Source organism: Salmo salar, chromosome 28 (genome assembly GCF_965601325.2).
Source record: "Salmo salar chromosome 28, fSalSal1, whole genome shotgun sequence".
NCBI classification, from domain to species: domain Eukaryota; kingdom Metazoa; phylum Chordata; class Actinopteri; order Salmoniformes; family Salmonidae; genus Salmo; species Salmo salar.
Window position 1 is genome coordinate 39161013 of NC_138318.1, and position 16470 is coordinate 39177482.

At 44.0% G+C, this 16470-nt stretch overlaps 1 protein-coding gene across 1 annotated transcript in view; it reads right to left on the minus strand.

Moving 5' to 3' along the window:
* The window catches only part of LOC106589940 (kinesin-like protein KIF20B), a 51403-nt gene extending 35952 nt beyond the window's left edge, over positions 1 to 15451 (minus strand). Inside the window, 17 exon segments of the mRNA XM_014180391.3 lie at positions 289 to 442; positions 6027 to 6137; positions 6312 to 6373; positions 6700 to 6859; positions 7080 to 7203; positions 7408 to 7547; positions 11017 to 11443; positions 11654 to 11800; positions 11918 to 11989; positions 12141 to 12252; positions 12363 to 12572; positions 12787 to 12847; positions 12987 to 13171; positions 13464 to 13602; positions 14278 to 14397; positions 14547 to 14736; positions 15165 to 15451. Coding sequence (XP_014035866.3) covers positions 289 to 442; positions 6027 to 6137; positions 6312 to 6373; positions 6700 to 6859; positions 7080 to 7203; positions 7408 to 7547; positions 11017 to 11443; positions 11654 to 11800; positions 11918 to 11989; positions 12141 to 12252; positions 12363 to 12572; positions 12787 to 12847; positions 12987 to 13171; positions 13464 to 13602; positions 14278 to 14397; positions 14547 to 14735 — 2413 coding nt within the window. The 5' untranslated portion in view covers position 14736; positions 15165 to 15451.
* Between the last annotated feature and the right edge of the window lie 1019 nt (positions 15452 to 16470).

Consider the following 16470-nt stretch of genomic DNA (forward strand, 5'->3'; position numbering starts at 1 on the left):
TACAATGTTTTAAAAAAAAAAATGTCTGAGTACAGAAAACCAACAAAAAAACGGTTTATTATGGTTTAAAATCATGAATACGACAACCACTTTAAAAAAAAAAAAAAACACATGAGGAATAGAAGCATTTATCCATAAGGAAGTTGAGGCAGCATTACTTCTGGAGCGCAGACAGCCGCCTTTTCGAGCGGATGTTTTTGCGACCTCTGGCATTACTCTCTCCCCCCTGTTCTCCCCCCACAAACGGTGGGAGGGACATCCCGGCAGTGCTCGGAGCCAACCCCATACCTTTCTTGCTGGGGGGCTGTTCCTCCAGGTCCGGCTGGAGATCCACCAGCCGTTTGCGGCTCTCTGTGCGAGAGCTGCGCTTCTCCCCTCTGGAGCAAGTGCAGCTGCTCTTCAGACGCAGGAGCTCATCCTTGATGCCGTCGAATGTAGTCTTCTGTCAAGGACACCCCCCCCCCCACCCCAACAACGGTGTTAAAACATCTAGCATGGCCTACTCAAGCTGGAATATAAAAAATATATATTTTAAAAAAAGGCACGTTCTGGATATGAGCATTTATAAAAAAGGTCACATTTGGATGGGAAATTGGCACCAGTGAGCTATAAAATGGGAGAGGTATTGTCAAATATGGCGCATGACAGATGTTCTCAAAGTGGGGTCGGCTAGTTACTGCAGGGGGTCAACGTTCAGATTTAAAAATAATATAATATATATATATATATATATATATATATATTACTAACAGATTAAACACATTTTGGCAACACATCCATGGAATAAGTTAAGAGGGTGTATTAGAGTATTATTAATTTACAATGCATGTTCTTAACCCGGAGTAACACGGGCCTTGGTGGCTCACAGGGATATTGGTATCCACAGTAAATTTTACAACTATGCACCATCACAAAATGTGTCGAAATGCAATATTCTGATGCCAAGACATGGGCCTTTAAAAAATAAAAAAAAAAATATATTCCTTCCCAGGGTCTGAGACTTGGTTCGTCCAGCCATGATGCACTGCTAAAGTCATAGCAGTACTCATATGGAATTATGTTCATCACTAACACACAGAGAGGCTGCTGCCTACATACAGACTTGAAATCATTGGCCACTTCAATAAAATGGATTACTAGTCACTTTAATGTTTACATACCTTGCATTACTCATCTCATATGTACAGTTGAAGTCAGAAGTTTACATACACTTAGGTTGGAGTCATTAAAACTCGTTTTTCATCCACTCCACAAATTTCTTGTTAACAAACTATAGTTTTGGCAAGTCGGTTAGGACATCTACTTTGTGCATGACACAAGTAATTTTTCCAACAATTGTTTACAAACAGATTATTTCAATGCATCACAATTCCAGTGGGTCAGAAGTTTACATACATCCACAGGTACTCCTCCAATTAGTGTATTTCAAGGCCTACAGTGGGGGAAAAGAGTATTTGATCCCCTGGTGATTTTGTACATTTGCCCACTGACAAAGAAAGGATCAGTCTATAATTTTAATGGTAGGTTTATTTGAACAGTGAGAGACAGAATAACAAAAATATCCAGAAAAACACATGTCAGAAATTGATCAGCATTTTAATGAGGGAAATGAGTATTTGACCACCTCTCAATCAGAAAGATTTCTGGCTCCCAGGTGTCTTTTATACAGGTAACGAGCTGAGATAAGGAGCACACTCTTAACCTGTTGGGGATAGGGGGCAGTATTTGCACGGCCGGATAAAAAAAACTTACCCGATTTAATCTGGTTACTACTGCTGCCCAGTAACTAGAATATGCACATAATTGTTTGATTTGGATAGAAAACACCCTAAAGTTTCTAAAACTGTTTGAATGGTGTCTGAGTATAACAGAACTCATATGGCAGGCCAAAACCTGAGAAGATTCCAAACAGGAAGCGCTCTGACTAATTCTTGGCCTTCTTGATCATCTCTAACCAAAACAGGGGATCTCTGGCATAACGTGACATTTTCTAACGCTCCCGTAGGCTCTCAGAAGGCCCCAGAACAATGAATGGTGGCTTTGCAGGCCATGGCTGAAAAACATTAGCGCATTTGGATAGTGGTCGATCAGAGAACAATGAGACTGGAGGCGCGTGCACGAGCCGACACCATGTTTACTTTCTCTCTCTTTGAACGAAAACAACGACTCCCGGTCGGAATATTATCGCTTTTTTACGAGAAAAATAGCATAAAAATTGATTTTAAACAGCGGTTGACATGCTTCGAAGTACAGTAATGGAATATTTAGAATTTTTTTGTCACGAAACGCGTCACCCTTCGGATAGTGTCTTGAACGCACGAACAAAACGTTGCTATTTGGATATAACTATGGATTATTTGGAACCAAACCAACATTTGTTATTGAAGTAGAAGTCCTGGGAGTGCATTCTGACGAAGAACAGCAAAGGTAATCGAACTTTTCTAATAGTAAATCGGAGTTTGGTGAGTACCACACTTGGTGAGTGTCAAAATAGCTAGCCTGTGATGGCCGGGCTATCTACTGAGAATATTGCAAAATGTGCTTTCACCGAAAAGCTATTTTAAAAATCGGACATAGCGAGTGCATAAAGGAGTTCTGTATCTATAATTCTTAAAATAATTATGTTTTTTGTGAACGTTTATCGTGAGTAATTTAGTAAATTCACCGGAAGTGTTCGGTGGGAATGCTAGTCACATGCTAATGTAAAAAGCTGTTTTTTGATATAAATATGAACTTGATTGAAAAAAAAACATGCATGTATTGTATAACATAATGTCCTAGGATTGTCATCTGATGAAGATCAAAGGTTAGTGCTGCATTTAGCTGTGGTTTGGGTTTATGTGATATTATATGCTAGCTTGAAAAATGGGTGTCTGATTATTTCTGGCTTGGTACTCTGCTGACATAATCTAATGTTTTGCTTTCGTTGTAAAGCCTTTTTGAAATCGGACAGTGTGGTTAGATTAACGAGAGTCTTGTATTTAAATAGCTGTAAAATAGTCATATGTTTGAGAAATTGAAGTAATAGCATTTCTAAGGTATTTGAATATCGCGCCACGGGATTACACTGGCTGTTGAGTAGGTGGGACGCAAGCGTCCCACTGGCCCAGAGAGGTTAAAGGGAGTGCTCCTAACCGCAGCTTGTTACCTGTAAAAAAGACACCTGTCCACAGAAGCAATCAGATTCCAAACTCTCCACCATGGCCAAGACCAAAGAGCTCTCCAAAGGTGTCAGGGACAAGATTGTAGACCTACACAAGGCTGGAATGGGCTACAAGACCATCGCCAAGCAGCTTGGTGAGAAGGTGACAACAGTTGGTGCAATTATTCGCAAATGGAAGAAACACAAAAGAACTGTCAATATCCCTCGGCCTGGGGCTCCATGCAAGATCTCACCTCGTAGAGTTGCAATGATCATGAGAACGGTGAGGAATCAGCCCAGAACTACACGGGAGGATCTTGTCAATGATCTCAAGGCAGCTGGGACCATAGTCACCAAGAAAACAATTGGTAACACACTACGCCATGAAGGACTGAAATCCTGCAGCGCCCGCAAGGTCCCCCTGCTCAAGAATACATATACATGCCCGTCTGAAGTTTGCCAATGAACATCTGAATGATTCAGAGGACAACTGGGTGAAAGTGCTGTGGTCAGATGAGACCAAAATGAAGCTCTTTGACATCAACTCAACTCGCCGTGTTTGGAGGAGGAGGAATGCTGCCTATGACCCCAAGAACACCATCAGACATGGAGGTGGAAACATTATGCTTTGGGGGTGTGTTTCTGCTAAGGGGACAGGACAACTTCACCGCATCAAAGGGACGATGGACGGGGCCATGTACCGTCAAATCTTGGGTGAGAACCTCCTTCCCTCAGCCAGGGCATTGAAAATGGGTCGTGGATGGGTATTCCAGCATGACAATGACCCAAAACACACGGCCAAGGCAACAAAGGAGTGGCTCAAGAAGAAGCACATTAAGGTCCTGGAGTGGTCTTGCCAGTCGCCAGACCTTAAACCCATAGAAAATCTGTGGAGAAAGCTGAAGGTTCGAGTTGCCAAACGTCAGCCTCGAAACCTTAATGACTTGGAGAAGATCTGCAAAGAGGAGTGGGACAAAATCCCTCCTGAGATGTGTGCAAACCTGGTGGCCAACTACAAGAAACATCTGACCTCTGATTGCCAACAAGGGTTTTGCCACCAAGTACTAAGTCATGTTTTGCAGAGGGGTCAAATACTCATTTCCCTCATTAAAATGTAAATCATTTTATAACATTTGACATGCGTTTTTCTGGATTTTTTGTTATTCTGTCTCTGTGTTCAAATAAACCTACTATTAAAATTATAGACTGATCATTTCTTTGTAAGTGGGCAAATGTACAAAATCAGCAGGGGATCAAATACTTTTCCCCCCACTGTACCTTCAAACTCAGTGCCTCTTTGCTTGACATCATTGGGAAAAAAAAATCAAAATAAATCAGCCAAGACCTCAGAAAATAAATTCTAGACCTCCAGAAATCTGGTTCATCCTTGGGAGCAATTGCCAAATGCCTGAAGGTACCACGTTCATCTGTACAAACAATAATACGCAAGTATAAACACCATGGGACCACGCAGCCGTCATACCACTCAGGAAGGAGACGCATTCTGTCTCCTAGAGATGAACGTACTTTGGTGCAAATCAATCCCAGAACAACAGCAAAGGACCTTGTGAAAATGCTGGAGGAAACAGGTAGAAAAGTATCTATAGCCACAGTAAAACGAGTCCTATATTGACATAACCTGAAAGGCCGCTCAGCAAGGAAGAAGCCACTGCTCCAAAGCCGCCATAAAAAAGCCAGACTATGGTTTGCAACTGCACATGGGGACGAAGACTGTACTTTAAAGAAATATCCTCTGGTCTGATGAAACAAAAATAGAATTGTTTGGCCATAATGACCATCGTTATGTTAGGAGGAAAAAGGGGGGGGATGCTTGCAAGCCAAAGAACCCCATCCATGAAGCACGGGGGTGGCAGCATCATGTTGTGGGGGTGCTTTGCTGCAGGAGGGACTGGTGCACTTCACAAAATAGATGGCATCATTAGGAAAGAAAATGATGTGGATATATTGAAGCAACATCTCAAGACATCAGTCAGGAAGTTAAAGCTTGGTCGCAAATGGGTCTTCCAAATGGACAATGACCCCCAAACATACTTCCAAAGTTGTGGCAAAATGGCTTAAGGACAACAAAGTCAAGGTATTGGAGTGGCCATCACAAAGCCCTGACCTCAATCCCATAGAAAAATGGGTGGGCAGAACTGAAAAGGCGTGTGTGAGCAAGGAGGCCCACAAACCTGACTCAGTTATACCAGCTCTGTCAGGATAAATGGGCCAGAATTCACCCAATTTATTGTGGGAAGCTTGTGGAAGGCTAACCGAAACGTTAGACCCAAGTTAAACAATTTAAAGGCAATGCTACCAAATACTAATTGAGTGCATGTAAACTTCAGACCCACTGGGAATGTGATGAAAGAAATAAAAGCTGAAATAAATCTCTACTATTATTCTGACATTACACCTTCTTAAAATAAAGTGGTGATCCTAACTGACCTAAAACAGGGAACGTTTACTAGGATTAAATGTCAGGAATTGTGAAAAACAGTTTAAATGTATTTGGCTTGGGTTTGTAAGCTTCCAACTTCAACTGTACATTACATGCCATCTATTGCATCTTGCCTATGCTGCTCATCCATATATTAAAATATTCTTATTCCATTCCTTTACTTAGATGTGTGTATTAGGTAGTTGTTGTGGAATTGTTAGATATTACTGCACTGTCGGAACTAGAAGCACAAGCATTTCACAACACTCGCAATAACATCTGCTAATCATGTCTATGTGACCAATCACATTTGATGTGTTGTGATTACGAGGGTGGTCCCTGATGAATTTGCTGTCACAAAAAGGGGTCCCCGGCCCCCAAAAGGTTTGAGAACCCCTGGGTTATGAAACAGGCTGATCGCTTGTCATTTAAAAATGAACTTACATCTTTGATAGTGTCTTTGACCTGCTGGTCCACGGTGTTCTGAAGCGAGGAGATCATCTCGTCCTTCTCATGACACATCTCCAGAAGGTCGGAGAACTTCAGCTCCTGAGACTCAAGAGAAAAACACAAATAAGGGTTTGTCAGTACGACTCTCAGTTAACACAGAACTAAAACTGCAGCATCAATGTGGTGTATGTAGTCTGTCCACGATTGATTAGTCAGAACCAAAAATAAGTCCCATTTGCTGCAAAAAAATACCCCACCCAAAATACAATTTGACAGTACCTTCCTAGCCTCGTCAAGCTGTTCCTTTGATTGCGGTGCTCGTCTGCGATCATTTTCCAGTTCTGAAATCAACGGAAGACAACGGACTAATCAACCAGAAGGAAACCTAGCATGTTCCCTCATAGCCACTGGAAAAAACCCATCAGGTAAACCAGTCTGCTTATGTCATTGATGGATACTGAAAACTGATGATTAACAGGTTATCGCTGACAGAGTTCCACAGACGCTGACGGTGTTTCATAATCCTGGTCCTGGGGTGCACATCTTGGTTTTTAAACATTACACACACACCCCCCCCCCCCCCGATTCAAATCATCATCAAGCCTTTGCTTAGTGGAATCCATTGTGTAGTGCTAGAATGAAAAACAACTGGGCGCCAGATGGTTACCATTGGTTTCGACAGGGAGCTGCACTGAGAGGTTGGAGACGGTGTCACTACTGGGGTGGGCGACCACCAGACATGTCTTGGCCGTCTCAGCCGCCATCTTTATGCCTGCCAGGTCACTGCACATGGAGTCAAACATGCCTCCCAACGACGAGCTCTCCTTCTACATGAGACGATACACATTTTGAGTCATTTAGCAGAAGCTCTTATCCAGCTTAGTTCGTACATTCGTCTTAAGATAGATAGCTAGGTGAGACCTCATGTCATAGTATATATTTCCTCAATAGAGTAGTTATGAGCAAAGTCAGGTGACAGAAGAGACAAGGCAACATGGAGGTTGACACTGCTAGACGGCCAACGTGTCTATAGTTAGGCCGCATTACCGTGGCTCGCTCTGCTCTGTCCAGCTCCCCTTGACTGGTGTTCTTGTTCACTAGATTCTTCAGGATCTCTAGACGCCTCTCCGCTCTCTCCTCGACAATCTCCTTCTCTTTGGCCAGACGTTCCCTTTAAGACACAGAAATCAAGTTATTATAGCTACAGCTTGTTCAGTTTTATGTAATAAAAATATTTACCTTTAAATCCCCCTTACTATGTAAAGCTTTGAGTACCTCAGTTGATAGAAAGGCAATGTATAAATCCAATCTATTATTATTTAAAGCAGCCAAACAAAAATTATGACTTAAAACAAAATGGCCGAGAAGAGCTCACTTGTAATCGGTCTGCATTTCAGAGAAGAGGTCAGAGAACTCCTTTGTGACCTCGTCACGGATGCGGGATTCCAACGCCAGGTTTTCAGATCTCTCTTTCTGGAGTTGTTCCCGGAGCTCCTTCAACTGGAGGAGCTGGCTCTGAAAGGGTTGACAGACATATAGCATTTTTAAAAAACTTCACATTCATCTCTCGTTGACAGACTTAAAAAAAATATATATACTGCTCAAAAAAATAAAGGGAACACTTAAACAACACAATGTAACTCCAAGTCAATCACACTTCTGTGAAATCAAACTGTCCACTTAGGAAGCAACACTGATTGACAATAAATTTCACATGCTGTTGTGCAAATGGAATAGACAACAGGTGGAAATTATAGGCAATTAGCAAGACACCCCCAATAAAGGAGTGGTTCTGCAGGTGGTAACCACAGACCACTTCTCAGTTCCTATGCTTCCTGGCTGATGTTTTGGTCACTTTTGAATGCTGGCGGTGCTTTCACTCTAGTGGTAGCATGAGACGGAGTCTACAACCCACACAAGTGGCTCAGGTAGTGCAGCTCATCCAGGATGGCACATCAATGAGAGCTGTGGCAAGAAGGTTTGCTGCGTCTGTCAGCGTAGTGTCCAGAGCATGGAGGCGCTACCAGGAGACAGGCCAGTACATCAGGAGACATGGAGGAGGCTGTAGGAGGGCAACAACCCAGCAGCAGGACCGCTACCTCCGCCTTTGTGCAAGGAGGGGCAAGAGGAGCACTGCCAGAGCCCTGCAAAATGACCTCCAGCAGGCCACAAATGTGCATGTGTCTGCTCAAACGGTCAGAAACAGACTCCATGAGGGTGGTATGAGGGCCCGACGTCCACAGGTGGGGGTTGTGCTTACAGCCCAACACCGTGCAGGACGTTTGGCATTTGCCAGAGAACACCAAGATTGGCAAATTAGCCACTGGCACCCTGTGCTCTTCACAGATGAAAGCAGGTTCACACTGAGCACATGTGACAGACATGACAGTCTGGAGACGCCGTGGAGAACGTTCTGCTGCCTGCAACATCCTCCAGCATGACCGGTTTGGCAGTGGGTCAGTCATGGTGTGGGGTGGCATTTCTTTGGGGGGCCGCACAGCCCTCCATGTGCTCGCCAGAGGTAGCCTGACTGCCATTAGGTACCAAGATGAGATCCTCAGACCCCTTGTGAGAGCATATGCTGGTGCGGTTGGCCCTGGGTTCCTCCTAATGCAAGACAATGCTAGACCTCATGTGGCTGGAGTGTGTCAGCAGTTCCTGCAAGAGGAAGGCATTGATGCTATGGACTGGCCCGCCCGTTCCCCAGACCTGAATCCAATTGAGCACATCTGGGACATCATGTCTCGCTCCATCCACCAACGCCACGTTGCACCACAGACTGTCCAGGAGTTGGCGAATGCTTTAGTCCAGGTCTGGGAGGAGATCCCTCAGGAGACCATCCGCCACCTCATCAGGAGCATGCCCAGGCGTTGTAGGGAGGTCATACAGGTACGTGGAGGCCACACACACTACTGAGCCTCATTTTGACTTGTTTTAAGGACATTACATCAAAGTTGGATCAGCCTGTAGTGTGGTTTTCCACTTTAATTTTGAGTGTGACTCCAAATCCAGACCTCCATGGGTTGATAAATTGGATTTCCATTGATTATTTTTGTGTGATTTTGTTGTCAGCACATTCAACTATGTAAAGAAAAAAAGTATTTAAGATTATTTCATTCATTCAGATCTAGGATGTGTTATTTTAGTGTTCCCTTTATTTTTTTGAGCAGTGTATATTAAATCAAGCATCTGACCAAATTATACAAGACTTTAGTTCTGGGTGAACGTCACATTAATAAAAAGTAACCAGTTTTTTGACAATGTGACCTGATTAGGCAAAACTCTGGTCCCTTTACGAGACTATTAGTAGGCCTGAATCTTCCCGAAATATCTAATCAGGGCCTGGTAATGTAGGTGACTACTAAACAGAGGTTAGTAGTGATGGGGGAACAAATCAATCCGGTTACATATCGTGATATTATCTTTTTGACAACGTCGCTGTATTATTTTACATATCGTGATATTATCTTTTTGACAACGTCGCTGTATTATTTTTGCGCTAGTTGGCTGTACCTGCACCAAAACTCATTTTTCCTTCATAGCTTGTTCTCCACCTTTTAAAATAGGAATGCAATTTGTTTTCAGCACTTATTTCCACAACTGATCAAAACTAGTTATCATGACCCTCTTGTCCCTCTGCAGCAGACATGTGGTGAGCAATATGTTCGGAACGCAAAAAAAATAATCAAAGTATCAAATCACAACACATATTGTAATGGCACCCCAGTATGGTGATAATATCATGCAATGAGGTCCTTCAGTCGGGTGCAATGAGGTAGGGTGCAATGAGGTCCCTCAGCAGGGTGCAATGAGGTCCCTCAGCAGGGTGCAATGAGGTCCCTCAGCAGGGTGCAATGAGGTCCCTCAGCAGGGTGCATGAGGTCCCTCAGCAGGGTGCAATGAGGTCCCTCAGTAGGGTGCAATGAGGTAGGGTGCAATGAGGTCTCTCAGTAGGGTGCAATGAGGTAGGGTGCAATGAGGTCTCTCAGTAGGGTGCAATGAGGTCCCTCAGTAGGGTGCAATGAGGTAGGGTGCAATGAGGTCTCTCAGTAGGGTGTAATGAGGTAGGGTGCAATGAGGTCTCTCAGTAGGGTGCAATGAGGTCCCTCAGTAGGGTGCAATGAGGTAGGGTGCAATGAGGTCTCTCAGTAGGGTGCAATGAGGTAGGGTGCAATGAGGTAGGGTGCAATGAGGTAGGGTGCAATGAGGTAGGGTGCAATGAGGTCCCTCAGTAGGGTGCAATGAGGTAGGGTGCAATGAGGTAGGGTGCAATGAGGTAGGGTGCAATGAGGTAGGGTGCAATGAGGTAGGGTGCAATGAGGTCCCTCAGTAGGGTGCAATGAGGTCCCTCAGTAGGGTGCAATGAGGTCCCTCAGTAGGGTGCAATGAGGTCCCTCAGTAGGGTGCAATGAGGTCCCTCAGTAGGGTGCAATGAGGTCCCTCAGTAGGGTGCAATGAGGTCCCTCAGTAGGGTGCAATGAGGTAGGGTGCAATGAGGTCTCTCAGTAGGGTGCAATGAGGTCTCTCAGTAGGGTGCAATGAGGTAGGGTGCAATGAGGTCTCTCAGTAGGGTGCAATGAGGTCCCTCAGTAGGGTGCAATGAGGTAGGGTGCAATGAGGTCTCTCAGTAGGGTGCAATGAGGTAGGGTGCAATGAGGTCCCTCAGTAGGGTGCAATGAGGTAGGGTGCAATGAGGTAGGGTGCAATGAGGTAGGGTGCAATGAGGTCCCTCAGTAGGGTGCAATGAGGTCCCTCAGTAGGGTGCAATGAGGTCCCTCAGTAGGGTGCAATGAGGTCCCTCAGTAGGGTGCAATGAGGTCCCTCAGTAGGGTGCAATGAGGTCCCTCAGTAGGGTGCAATGAGGTCCCTCAGTAGGGTGCAATGAGGTCGGGTGCAATGAGGCCTGGTGTAATGAGGGCCCTCAGTAGGGTGTAATGAGGTCCCTGGCAACTCCCAGCCCTAGTAGCTAGGGGGAGACCCTTACCTCATAAGCATCTTTATCGATGAGAAACTTGTCATCGTCCACTTCTTGCATGGTCTCCTCAATCACGCTGTCCTCTGTCGTGCTCTCCGCTTCCATGTCATCCTCCTGCACATCCTCCAGACTGGTCTCCCAGCCAACCAGGGAGCTCCTTCTCCGCTGACCCAACAGTTTCTTCCTGTCTGCGTGGTCGACGATCATGGACAGTTCCTGGGTCGACGTCTTGGCGGCGAGATAAGGGGCGGTCTTGGATGTCAGCACCACCACCTTCTGAGCCACAGCGGAGAACTTGAGCACGTTGATCGTCTCGTCGTACATGGAGGCACACTGGTTGATGTTGACTACCATGCAGGCTTTGCCCCGCCCACAGAAGAAGCCCTGCAGGTAGTGGGTGAGCTTGCTCTCCCTGAAAGGGATGTGCTGTGGTAGCCTAGCAACAAGGGGCAGGTCAGAATATAAAAATGTATTTATTAGATTTGGACAGGGACAATGTACAACAAAAACACACTTCTCAGAGCACTGAGAAATGAGTTGCAGCAGATTCAGCTAAAAGATTATGTATACCCCCCAATATTAGGAAGGCGTTCCTAATGTTTGGTAGACTCTGTATTACATATGTTAAAAAGCAGACAAGGCTCACTTGGATTGCTGGCTTTGACGTAAAGCGTTGATGCACTTGCCCAGCGTCATCAGGGAAGTGTTGATGTTCCCGGCCTCTTTCAAACGCTCCCCTTTATTCTGAGTTTTAGCACACCTCTCAGACCCAGCCAGGTCACACAGGGACAGCCTGAACAGAAAGGGGGGGGGGGGGGGAATGCCCTGCCTTAGACACCCACAAATACTGCACGGGGCTCATAGAAGATATTTATTGTGAGCAAATGAATGAAATATGCATTTCACTTACTCGCTGACAGAGTTAACACGAGGAATCCTAGCATCTTCAATCCGCAGGATACGAACAGAAAATATGCTGTGGCTGAGCATAGGAACGGAACAGAATTTATTTTATTAAGCAGTCAAATCTACTCTACTGTGTGAACCTGGCTCAAAGCAAGTTAGTAGCAGCCCAAAGAAACATTCAAATTAATCATTGAAAAAGGTATTGACGCGCTTAAAAATGATCATACCTCCTGCTTGAGAGGAGGTTTAGCTTTGTGCTGGCAAAGCTCTGGTTCTTCTTCCCTAGCTTCATCACCTTGTAGGCTTCCTCCGCATTGTTCACTTGTATCCACTTCAGATCTGAAATTACACGCAGGAACATTTGGTCCTTTGCAGCTCAGTTGGTAGAGCGTGGTGCTTTAACAACAGGATTGTGGGTTAATATTTTACACCTCCAATGCATCTGTTACCTTTCACAAAGGAGTTGCCTTTGACATCCTGCGACAGCCGCAGCGTGGATCTCTTCAGGGCTCCGATCGGTATGGGCTCCAGCAAGTCGTGAATATTCTCGTTGTAGATTTCACAGAAGGACACCCAGACTGAGAACTTGGTGTGTGCGTCAAAAACCAGACTGAAAGCGTCTTCAGTCACAGTCCTCTCAATGTCACTTAGTGTGGACCCTGTCAGAGAAACAAGTGGTGCTGTTAGACTGTTTACAAACCCTCTTGTTGGATAGAAGTCTGTTGTGATGACAAACGATGCACCAAACTTCGGGAGAGAGAGAGCGAGAGCGAGAGAGCGAGAGGAGCAATGTGACATGTGACAATCATGTATAAATGCAAAACATGAACATGCATAGTAGTGTAAGAACACATAAATGATGCATCTCCTTGCCTTGCAGGGTTGTCTGGCTGGTGGAGCTTGTCTGGCTGGTGGAGCTTTTCGGGTTATCACTCTATGGGGGAAGAGCAATGATATAATATAAATTATTAAACCCAAAGAAAAACTTGTTGAGTAATGCAATGGCTTTAAAAAATTAAAACAAAGATTTAAAAAAATATATATGAATTTAGGTTAATAAACCAATGCTGTACCTCCTTGAGGAGCCTGAAGAGATTTCTCTTGCTAGTGGCCTCCTCACTCTGCTGATCTTTAGTGAGCCTGATGAACTCTCTGCATCGCTGTGGCTTGATAGTCATCTGGTTGTAAACACGCCCCTCGATGCTGTTGAAGATGACATTCAAAGACCTGGGGAGGATCCCTGCGTTGGCCTCTGGACCTTAAGAAAAAACAACAGGTGTTGAAGATCTGTTAATGTGTGAATCATGTTGTCTTAGTGTGTTTGTGGGAGTTGGTCATAAAGAGCAGGGTTTGAAAGTGGGTGAACGGTAAACATATGATTTGACTTTAAAAAGGATTGTGTTTCACAGTGTTATTCATACAGTGAGTCTGTGCGACAGCTAACTCAGGCTAGCCCTCGTGTACAAGTAGGATGTGATGACAAAACAGTATGCATCTTTCCACAACGCTGCAAGGCAAGAAAAACAAAAAAAATAATCCAGAAATCAAACCTAGAAATGTGAACGTCTTTCCCGCATTTGTGACTCCGTATGTGAAAACCAGAGAATTTCCACCTTCCAAAACATCCTTGACCAGACTTCTCACGGTGCCATCAAACATCTCCCTCTGAGAGGTTTCTGGCCCCAAGACCTGAGGACAAAAATAAACAGTGTTGTTAGAGGATACATCTTCTGTTCCTTTATTACAACGTGGTTATTATTTATTTTCATGTGTGTTTTTGTTCTACCTTGTTAAAATGTGTTTTATTATTATTTGACCATGCTGGTCATTTATGAACATCTGAACATCTTGGCCATGTTCTGTTATAATCTCCACCCGGCACAGCCAGAAGAGGACTGGTCCACCCCTCATAGCCTGGTTCCTCTCTAGGTTTCTTCCTAGGTTTTGACCTTTCTAGGGAGTTTTTCCTAGCCACCGTGCTTCTACACCTGCATTGCTTGCTGTTTGGGGTTTTAGGCTGGGTTTCTGTACAGCACTTTGAGATATCAGCTGATGTAAGAAGGGCTATATAAATACATTTGATTTGATTACAGGGATAGTGCACATTTAAAAATCGCCATTACCGTAAATGCGTCAGATTTAGCTGGCAGGCAACAAAAAAAAAAAATATATATATACACACACACATTTACATTTTAGTCATTTAGCAGACGCTCTTTTCCAGAGCGACTTACAGTAGTGAAAGCATAGATTTCATACATTTTTTCCCCTGTACTGGTCCCCCGTGGGAATCTAACCCACAACCCTGTCGTTGCAAACACCATGCTCTACCAACTGAGCCACTGCCAGGCCCTGCTGACTGACCTGTGAGAACTGGAACCTTTGAGCTGTCTGCAGGACTGATTTGTCACTAAGCCCTGCTGACAGGGAGGTCCTTGGAGCCTTGAGGAGGACCTTGTCTGGGGGCTCAATGGAAACGCACTCCTTGAATTCGTACAGCAAAAGGACAGCGAGTCAATGGTCAATTTAAACTTTGGTCAACAGTTATTATCCAAGGCTCTTGTTACCTGACGTGTGTGTGTGCTTCTTGTGAAAAAACTATTTCAAGCCAGAGGAGCAGTGTGTTACATTACCTGTGATTCGCCATTTTCACTTTCAATTGATGTGAACGGTCTAATGCGGAGGTACACCTGCAAGTGCTCGTTCTCTTCTAGGCATGACTCCTGTGAGTGAAACTCTGATAAAAGGTCTTTCCTCAGGTCGTCGACGTTCATTTCCCTCTCCACGCTTCCCAATCTGCTGTGATAACCTGATTCCATCATCCTGTGTCAAATAAATGTGGTGGGATCAAAGAAAACAGGTGTTGAGCAAAAAACACTGGCTATAGTTAGTTACCAACGCACCTTCTACACTAGCAACTAGCTAGCTAACAACAATCACCTTCGACATTCAACGTAAGCAGATCAAAGTACTACTTGCTAGCAAGCGGAGTAAAACATGTTGTTGGCTTTAACGAAACAAATTGGTATTTGCACCGACAGCTAGTTAAGTTGTCTAAACACTATTCCCGACGATGCGACGCCAACACAGCTAACTTAACTAGCTAACGTCAAGTCTTTTTGTAACATAATGGAAGAGACATGCAAAACCACTAACTTACCCTATATATTCGAATCATTATGAGAAAAAAAAAAAAATATATATATATAGTATTTTTCTTATTGATATTAGGGTTTTTAATGTCTACTTACGTGACAGACTTTTTGTTTTTCCCCAACAAAAAATAAAATGTTTCGCAACGAAAAACAGTTTTCTGTTGTCATCCAGAACTGTCGCGGTCTCTTTTTTAAATTCGACCAATCGGGAGAGAGATTGTTTTTTTTTTACCGGAAGTGCTCGTAGAAGACTTAGATATTCATTATGTTTCAAACAAACCTTTTCCATCTAGTGTTTTGTGTGATAACTATGTATTTCTGATTATTATAAATTATCCATACGCCCACATTCCTATGATTGAACTTCAATCTCTGCATCAACACGATCTTTTTTTTAAATTATTATTATTATTCTTTTTTTATTCTTTTTTTTTTTTAAGCCAATCTTGAATTGAGATCTAGGAATGGGAAGGAGAAGAGAAAATACAGTTAGGGAAGGAAATGTGAGCAAATGAAGAAGGAAAGGAAACTAGAATAGGAGGAAAGGAAAGGATGTTAGAAGAAATTAGAGCAAAAGGGTAGGGTGGCGGGGAAGGGATAAAAGAAAGGAGGCTAGAAATTAAGATAGGAGGAAATGGATCTAGGAAAGCTAAGGAGGGGAGGAAAGGGAGCGAGGATTATGCAAAGAGAGATTACATGTATGTGGTAATGATTCACCAAAGTTAGTGCTTTATGGAATCCTTGGGACGTCCCTAACTAAACCCTAAACCAGCAGGTTCCAACCCTGTTCTTTGTACAGCTCTTCACACCAACACTCTACTACACCTGATTTTAATAATTAGCTGGTTGATAAGCTGAATCAGGTTAGTTACAACTGGGGTTGGAGCGAAAACCTGCATGGTAGCTCTCCAGGAACAGGGTTGGAGAGCCCTACCCTAGAGCAGGGGGAATTCAACTCTTACCCTACGAGGCCTGGAGCCTGCTGGTTTTCTGTTTTACCTGATAATTCATTGCACCCACCTGGTGTCCCAGGTCAAAATCAGTCCCTGATTACTGGGGGAAAAGGAAAAAACAGTGGAACTAGCTTTGAGGTCCAGAGTTGAGTTTGAGGGCCCTGGAGCGACTGCCCCGAAAAAGCTACTTTTCATTTAGAAAATGGGCTATATGGAATCGATATGAGCGAGAAACATTTATTTTAGTGTCAAAATTGACTATAAAGTGTAAGTATTGTAATTTGTCAAATCAGTCTCGTCCAAAACGGACATTTGGTGAGATGATAGGAAAAAATGATACATCACAGAACGAAGGGTACCATACAGTAACTGTTTACCTTGGGTTGGGTTTAATCCTGACCACATGCCCACAGCTGGCAGAACCCAAATAATCATAAATTCAGTGCACA